This window comes from Bubalus kerabau, chromosome 23 (assembly GCF_029407905.1).
Source record: "Bubalus kerabau isolate K-KA32 ecotype Philippines breed swamp buffalo chromosome 23, PCC_UOA_SB_1v2, whole genome shotgun sequence".
In the NCBI taxonomy this organism is placed as follows: Eukaryota; Metazoa; Chordata; class Mammalia; order Artiodactyla; family Bovidae; genus Bubalus; species Bubalus kerabau.
This window is the reverse complement of record NC_073646.1, coordinates 30,495,778-30,504,502: the sequence shown is the minus strand read 5'-3', so window position 1 is coordinate 30,504,502 and position 8,725 is coordinate 30,495,778. Positions and strand designations below refer to the sequence as shown.

Sequence of the window (8,725 nt, the reverse complement as noted above, 5' to 3'; positions counted from 1 at the left end):
CTAACAGTTTTGTAGTCACTTCTTGTAGATTATACAAAGCAAAACCTATGGAATCCGGACAAAGAGTACCAAGGGAATGGAACTAAAAGATTGTTACATTTTTTCACTCACTTTTCAACGTTGAAAATCAACATTTAAAATAACAACAAATCAGCAAAAAATCACAAAACCCCAACAGTATCATGAAAACAAAAACAACTTTAATGAGATCGAAATAGGTAGAAACCACCAGATTTATTGGGCTTCACTGCCAAATGCAATCTTTGTTAGTTGACAGCCTGTTCTTTTCCAGGCCCAAGGAACCAAAGAGATCAGCGCGGGGTTTTGAATTTCAGCATCAGGAGCTCCTGGCTTTGGGAAGAAGAAGAGATTTCGGAAATCCAGCCGCCAAGATACGCTTCTTATGATAAAATGCGTATAGAGGTGGGGGCTGGACACAGAAACCGTCGCCTGGACGGTGAGCGAACCCACCCAGCCCACCAACGCCCGGTTTGGCTCCCAAAGTAACGGAATCCGAGTCTCCAGGCCAGATTTTCCCTCTAGCCATTCCCAGCCACGCAAAGCGGAGCCGCGAGCGCACAGAAAGGGATGTCTTCATCGCCAGCCGGGATGGAACAAACCCGCCCGCTCGGGGAGTGCTGAGAACCAAAGGGTCCCTCCAACGCGGGCAGCCGTCAACATGACTTGACGGCCCCCATCCCGCGCGGCCCGCACTCCCCCGGCGCCCCCACCCTTTCAGGGTGCGCGCGCACAAGCCGGCGAGCCGAGGAGCTGTGCGCCCGGCAGCCTGCGGGCGGCGGCGGCCGACTGGCTCGCGGGGAGAGGGGTGGCCAGGAGGGCCGGAGGAGGAGCTGGCGCTGCAGCCGGGCCCCCTCGGGCCGCGCCCCGCCTTCTGCCGCCACCTGCGCGTCCCCTCCGGGCTCTCGCGCCCCGGGGCTGTGTGGGCTCTCCCTGCCGCAGCGGCGTTATCACCGCGTCCACCAATTAGAAGACTCGGCGTTTGGCTCCTCGGGGCGCGGGAAGAGCGGCAGGCGCTGCCGGTTCTGGCGAGCGGAGGGTGCGCCGGCGCGCGTCCCTCCTCGCCGCGCTCCCCGCGACGTTCGTGGAGGGGGGTACAGAACTGCTGTGACTTTTGAGGTCCGACTCCGCCTTCCGCCTAGCCTCCCGACGCGCCAGCTCGGAGAGAGGCCGGCGTGACCGGCAGGCCCCGAAGGCTCACTGCGTGGGCTCAGGACTTGGAACGTGTCCGGGAGCCCGCGGCGCTGTGCGCGCTGGTGAGTTTGGCGGCGGGGTGGGGTGTCCCCGGGCGCGAGGGGGCGGAGAGGACGTCGCGCTCTGCCCCTTCGCCCGCCCCCTTGTGCTGCCCCCACTTTAAGAGTAATTGAGACTTGAGCGTGACTGCGGAGCCGCGACGATGAGGGCGCTGGCCACGGGCTATTCCTCACCCCTGCGTGATGGAACGGGTCGGTGAGCGTAACAAAGGCGCCCGCCCCGGGGAGCCGGTCCTCGGCTGAAGACCGCGGCCGGCGCGCCGCGACGGCTGCCTGAGGACTAGGGTAGTGGCTGTGCGGCCGGAGGCGCGGTGCGCACCTCCGCGGGCGGGCGACGAACCCTGAGCCCGACACCTGCGTGCCGCTCCCGCCGCGGCGCCGGGGCAGCCCCGCCTGCCGGCCCCTGTGTCCTCAGCCCGGCTCCCGGCGGCCGGAGGTCCAGCGGCGAACCACTTGCTGGTGCAGAGGAGAGACCCCCGGCCCTTCGCCGAGAAGCCAAGGCGACTGCTAGGGGCCGCGCGCCGAGGACCGAGTAGGCATCTGGGGGAGCACTTCTGCAGACCGAGGGCTTCCACGTGAGCCATCTCGATCTCCCCGCGACCGCCCGGACCTCCTAATCGTCTCCGCTGCCCGAGCCTCCGCGCCGTGGGGCCGGGAGCGGCTGGTATCCTCGCCAGCCGTCCGGAGCGCTTGGCTCGCTCGCACGGCCCCCCGCTGCCCCGCGCCTCGCCGGAGCCCGAAGGGGCGCGGGTCCGGGGCGAGGGCCGGCTGGGCGTGTTTGATGGCTTCACTGAGAAGAGTCAAAGTGCTCTTGGTGTTGAACTTGATCGCGGTGGCCGGCTTCGTGCTCTTCTTGGCCAAGTGCCGGCCCATCTCGGTGCGCAGCGGAGACTCCTTCCATGAGATTCGGCCGCGGGCCGAGGCCGCTAACATCAGCGCGCACAGCGCCAGCCCCATCCAGGATGCGGTCCTGAAGCGCCTCTCGCTGCTCGAGGACATTGTCTACCGGCAACTAAACGGTAAGGACGCACGCGGATGCCACGGGGTTCAACGTGGGCATCCGGTCCACCCCCGGGGGCCCTGCGCGCGGGGCGGGAGGCAGACCTCCTGGCTCCCGCGCGCTCCGTTTTACTCTTCCTGCCCCGTCTCGGCCAGGAGGCCGGGGCTGCTGGAAAGAATTCCCGGCTTCTTTTCAATGCTCCAGCTGTAAGTTTGCTTTTATCGTGGAAACACGTCAGCACAGCTGGCTCCAGGTCTCCGCGTGCAGGAATCATTACCTGGCCAGTTGGCCCCAAGTGCGGAAACTAGACTCGCGGCCGAATGGGACTACAGGCGCAGGCGACTTAAGGGAGGAAATAGCTCTTACACTTAGCCTTTGGTGGGGTCGGACAGGGAGGTGCCTTTGGCGGGCTTAAACGTCTGCAAAAGTCGAGGCCTTAGGTCTGGAGCTAACGCGCTTCGGTAGTGCGCTGGAGGAATGTTATCTCTCTAGGAGGCAGCCTGTTCAGCTAGTAACGAGGACCCCTCCCTTCCCGGCTCTGCTTCGGTGAAGCTGCTATTAAAAACTTCCGGATTCTCCCCGAGAGCTGCCTGAGGGCAATTGTTAAAGTTCGCGGTGTGTAGGGGAAGCAGGTTTTTAAGGAATGTAGCGAAGAGAGGTGTGCCATCCAATCAGAGATAGTTATCAGGATCTATCCCAGCTAAAACGTTCTCACTGCTTCAGGTGGAGAGGGAGACTTTTAACCCCCCCTGGTCACATCTGGTCCAGGAGCTGATGGATCATTGGACATTTGTTGCCCCCAAGGTCAGAATATTATTCACTGGAGTATGGGCAGCTCTCCAAGGCCCACATGACTGGTATCCAAGGCAGATTCAAGGCTGCCATCTCCCTTCCTGAGCTTCTAACTCACGTTCTTATGGTAATTCCAGAGCTGTGTGTGCTAAGTCGCTTCAGTCCTGTCCGACTCTTTGCAACCCCATGGACTGTAACCCACTAGGCTCCTCTGTGCCTGGGATTATCCAGGCCAGAATACTGGAGTGGGTTGCCATGCCCCTCTCCTGAGGATCTTGGCAACGGAGGAATTGAACCCGTGTTTCTTATATCTCCTGCATTGTCAGGCCAGTTCTTTACCACTGGAGCCACCCGGGCAGCTCCAATGCCAGAGCTACTGATAATCATAAAGATAATGATCATAATTATCGGTGAAATTCTTACTGTGTGCCAGACACAGTGCCAAGAGGTTACAAGTGCATTATCTCATTCAGTGTTCACATCAGTTCAGCGTGGTTCTTTCCATTTCCCATATCAGAAATAAGACAAGAAGGCTTGGAGAGGTTAGTTAACTAAGTTGCCTGAGGTCCTGCTGCTGGTAAGTGGCAGAGTCTGGAGTCAGAACCCTGGGTCTGGTTGACCAGAGAGCCTGTGTTTTTGACAGCTTCCATCGAATGTCTCCTCTTAATTATAAGGAGTCTTCACTTTGATGATGTTAGTAAGACCTGGCTCAGCTCAACCACTGTCCTCCCTGCGGTTGGAGCTAGAGATCAGCCTGGTGGCAGGCAGGGAGAAGAATGTCACCATACTGTCTTCTTCCCACTTTTCAATGATTCCTTCTGGGTCCTTCCAGATGGGATGGGGTCAGATTTGCAAGCATCCTCTGAAAGGACCCCTTGAGCTTCTTGATGTCACTCAACAAGTATCCAGGGGAATCCTTGAACTTGTATGTGCAGTGGGATGCTGCAATCCCACGGACCTCCAGCAGACAGCAGGGCCTGGCTGTAGGTGTGGACCAGCTGTAGGTGTTGTCTGCGGGGGTCTGGTGGGAGCTCTTCTCCTGTATGTCCAAGAACCAAGGCACAGAATGAAACAAAAGCCTGCAATTCATTTCTGGAGGAACTGGATGCTTATGGGATGGGCCTTATCATATTTTACACTGATCTAGGCCATAGACTGATCCATAGGACCCAAAAGAGCACACAAGATATCTGGCTCCCTTAAGTGTCAGGCTGTACCCAAGGACACAAATCATTTCAATTAGGTAACAGAATATGATATACACCCCATCAGTGCCCCAAATAGCAATAATAAAATGCTAAGCGGTATTTACTAAGTACCACTGACACACTGGGACTCGTTTGGTCTTTCCAGCAACACTAAGGACAGGTGCTGATACTCCCCTTTTTAGGGGAGTATTCCCTGGTGGCTCAGGCCGTAAAGAATCTGCCTGTGATGCAGGAGATCCGGGTTTGATCCCTGGGTTGGGAAGATCCTCTGGAGAAGGAAATGGCTACCCACTGCAGTATTCTGGCCTGGAGAATTCCATGTAGCCTGGTGGGCTACAGTCCATGGAGTTGCAAAGAGTTGGATACAGCTGAGCAACTAACACTGCCCTTTAAGTAACTTGCTCATAATCACCCAACTAGAGGGTGACAGAACTGGGAATTTAAGTTCTGACAGAACTGGCATAGTCTGGTTCCAGAATTGAGGTTCTCAGCTGCTTCACTGGCTTGTCTTAATCTTTTTCTTTTTTTAATGTGGACCATTTTTAATGGTCCAAACAATAAAGAATTTGTTACAACACTGCTTCTGTTTTATATTTTGGTTTTTTGGCTGCAAGGTATGTGGGCGCTTAGCTCCCCGAACAGGGATCAAACCTGCACCCCTTGCATTGGAAGGTGAAGGCTTAACCACTGGACTGCCAAGGAAGTCCCAATCTTAGGTGTGCCTCAGAGTCACAAAACACCAATACTTTGGCCACCTAATGTGAAGAACTGACTCATTGGAAAAGACCCTGATGCTGGGAAGGATGGAAGGCAGGAGGAGAAGGGGACAACAGAGGATGAGATAGTTGGTTCTCGTCTCAGAGGATGAGATGGTTGGATGGCATCACCGACTCTATGGACATGAGTTTGGGTAAGCTCCAGGAGTTGGTGATGGACAGGGAAGCCTGGCGTGCTGCTGTCCATGGGGTCACAAAGAGTCCGACATGACTGATCTACTGAACTGAACTGAACTGAGAGTCACATGGAGGGCCTTTTAAGATGTAAATTTCTAGGCCCCACCCACAGAGTCTCTGATTCAGTAGCTTTGGGTTGGGGGGGCCTGAGACTGTATCTCTGACAAGCCTGTGGCCTGAACCATGACCCAGAACCCTCTGCTGCCTATGCCAGGCAGAGCAAAGAGGAAAACCCACTTGCCTGTTGGTGGGAGAGTGAGGACTTCCGGAAGGCTAAGAGTTTGCTTCAGATGAACTGGGGTCCTGGCTTCTTTCCCTGTGTGCTCTTCTGCCCTGTAAGCGATTTCCTGGGGGCGTGGGGTTGTCCACCACGGGGGACTGGTTGCCTGAGTTAGAAAGAAGAGTTTTCTTGACTTGCAGCCTCTGAGGGGAAGCAGGCAGGAAGACTGGGTTTCGAGCTTTTCCTGAACAAGCCAGGAATTCAAGCTGCAATTAGATAGATGTTATCTTTCTGGCTGACAAGTGTAATTTGCAGTGACCTTCCGTCTCTCCACCCCACTCACAGCGCTCCATCCTCTGCCTGTGCATGTTTTGGGTAAAGCGCGTCCCACCTGTTGATTCTGTAGGCCTGCCGAGGTCTCCTGCTGCGGTGGGAGGGTGCTGAGATGGGACTTGGATTCCTGCGTCTACTTGCGCTGCAGCGTCTCCACTCCTTGCTACTGAAGGAAGACAAGGAAACCTTGACCTTGGTGCTCCTTATTGCTTGGGAATTAATGGAGGGCTCAAGAGAGCCAAGCACTGGGCACACAGGAGGGGCCCAGCCCCTTGGGTACCAAGTGGGAGCTGGTGATTTAATGATGTTCAGGTTTCTCAGACCTTTCCTGGGGACTCTTATGAAGTTCAAGCAGGGGACACAGCACAGCCATCTGTAGTGTCCTCTCACTCCAGAAACAGTTTCTTGGGTGTCCTGTAAGGGCCCCTCTGGGCTGGGGACGCCAGGGTTGATCCAGACTTCCTCATAACGGGGCTTCTCTGCTAAAACTCTTAGTGCTTATCTTTTGAAAAGTGGTTGCAGGCTGTTATTGCTTTGTTTTTCTTAATGCAGGCTGAGAAGGACACTTTAAAGGGAACGTGGAAAAGCTGAAACGGAGGGAAAAGCACACTGAGATGATTTTGTCCTGTCCCCTCCAGACCCTCTCTGACACTTGCCCTTCCATCTTTACCATTGGGCACCCACTGCTGCCCCCTGCTGTAGTGCCCTTTAACACAAGCCCCAGCCTCTGTTGTCTCACCCTCCTTTTCGGGACTCTGGCTGTCTGCATGGAAAGCACTGCTTGCAAAGGGCCCAAGACCTTCCAGGAGTTGTGTGTTTCCTGAGGAACCGTGATCAAGCCTAGAGGCTGATGGTCAAGGCCGACCACTGTCAGCCCACGTTCCCACCCTGGCCCAGTGCTTCTGCCTCCTCCAGCCAGGCTTATCCACTTGCTGAAATAGCCCTGCATTTGTATGAGGGTTGCATCTTCCATGTTTCAGGTCCAGTCTTTGAGAAGTGCTGGTTGTCCTGGTTTGCTCTCCCCACCCGCTTTCTACATTCATGTGTCCTTTAAAGCTTGACTCCAGGTCACTCCCTGGGGGCAGTAGGTTGTGCCAACTCCCACGGTCTGAGCTCTTCCTGCACCAGGTTGCTTGAAGCTTTCTTGCCCATGTCCATTGCACCCATGGCTTTGACTCTAGTGCCTCGGTGGCTTTACCTTTTGAGTTCAGAACTGGACTGCAGGTGTTTTGAGGACTTGAACTATATTTTGAACTATTTAATACCATGCCCATCCTTCAGCGTCTGTCATAACACCCTGTATGTCATGTGGGCAAAAAGGTTTATTGGTTGATTAGTTGGGTGGAAGCTAGTTTTGGGAGGTAAATGGTAACCACAGAGGAAATAACCATGACTCTGTAAAGACTGGATTATGTGGGGTGGATGTAGTTGGAGGAAGGAGTTGGAAAGCCTTAGCTGGGGAGAGTGAGTGGTATTCATCTTGTCTCTGTCGTCTTGCCTGCGCCATCTTGAGGCCACCCCTGGTCGTTCACCAGACCCTGATTAAAGGGCGCTAGAACCTTCGGAGGAGCCTGGAAGTGAAGCAGTTAGCCGGGTTAAAGACCAGCACAGTCCAGTGTGCTTTTTGTGAATGTGTGGTTTTATAATGTGCTGGTTTTATGTTCCTTTTCTCTCTAGAGTAGAATTAATTCATATTTTATCATGGAAATTTTAGAAAATCCAAAACCATTATGCATAAGAAAATAATATTGTGTTAATTTTTTTTTTAATGGTGTTTTTGTACTGACGTTAGGAAAACGGACGAAGGGACAGACAGAGTTCCTGATAGAATTCCCATGTAACTCTGTATAGGGCTTTTGGCTGGCTGTCACCCTCTGAGGAAGTTATTTGTTTTCTGTCATTTTAGAGCTGAGAAAGGTGAGACTTAGAGAATACTATGTGACTTGGCCATGATGACACAGACAGTGAGGGGCAGAGTCAAGATTCCAGACTATCACGGTCTTTTTCCCAGGTTGAGCATCCCCCTATAGGTCAGGATGAAGGTGGTGGGCTGTCATGAGCTCTGGCTGGTGACCTCGTCCCTCATCCACGCCCTGGTGCAGGGACTCACAAGGGCACATGTGACTACTCCATCCGGTAAGCCTAGGGCCCTGCTGTTGTAAGAGGAAATGCAATCGATTGAGGTTAGCTTCCAAATTTAGATTTCAGAAGGATATTGAATAGAAGCAGGGTTGCTTGAAGAAATTGAAAACCTTTGCAGGCAGGGAGAGAAGTCAAAATTACGCAGCCTGGTCCTGCCCCCAAGCCACACGGACAGATGAAGCTGGAGTCGGAGCTGCAGGAAACCAACACGTTCCCAAACGACCCACCTGCAGCCCGCCCAGCCTGCTGCATCAGGGGGCTCACGAGGTGGAGAAAGTGAGTGGGCACAGAAGGACAGGGCAGAGGTGTGTTCTCTGGGCCTTCGAGGTGGCGTTGGGAGAAGAGGGATCGTATACTGAAAGCATCTCTTCCTGGATGCCAGAGCTGGCCCTGAGCTCTTTCTTCTTTTCTGGAATATACGTGTGCTCATATAGACTGTTGAGCTGGAGGGTACTAGCATTCCCAATGGGAAGGAGTAAGGGGGAGAGAGCTGAGGGCACATGTTCGCATTAAAATCACTCCTTGCAGGTGAGCCTCAGAAGGGTACCAGGGCAGTGTGAGTCTTAGGAGCTGCATGGAGGCTTTCATTGGGGCTTCCAGGTGGCTCAGTGGTAGAGTCCTCCCGCCAGTGCAGGAGACGCAGGTTTGATCCCTGAGTCGGGATCCTTGAATAGTGAAAGTAGGTGATTTATCCCAGGTGGCTCAGTGGCAAAGAATCTGCCTGCAATGCAGGAGATGTGGGTTCAACCCCTGGGTATGGAAGATCCCCTGGGGAAGGAAATGATAACCTACTTCGTATTCTTGCT

General features: G+C 54.3%; 1 protein-coding gene across 1 annotated transcript in view; it reads left to right on the top strand.

Annotated features, from left to right (window-relative positions):
* Nucleotides 1-853: 853 nt before the first annotated feature.
* The window catches only part of GALNT17 (polypeptide N-acetylgalactosaminyltransferase 17), a 430,162-nt gene continuing 422,290 nt past the window's right edge, over nt 854-8,725 (top strand). The window contains exon 1 of the mRNA XM_055561655.1: nt 854-2,290. Within this exon, the coding sequence (XP_055417630.1) occupies nt 2,053-2,290 (238 nt within the window). The 5' untranslated portion in view covers nt 854-2,052. The remainder of the gene's footprint in view (nt 2,291-8,725) is intronic.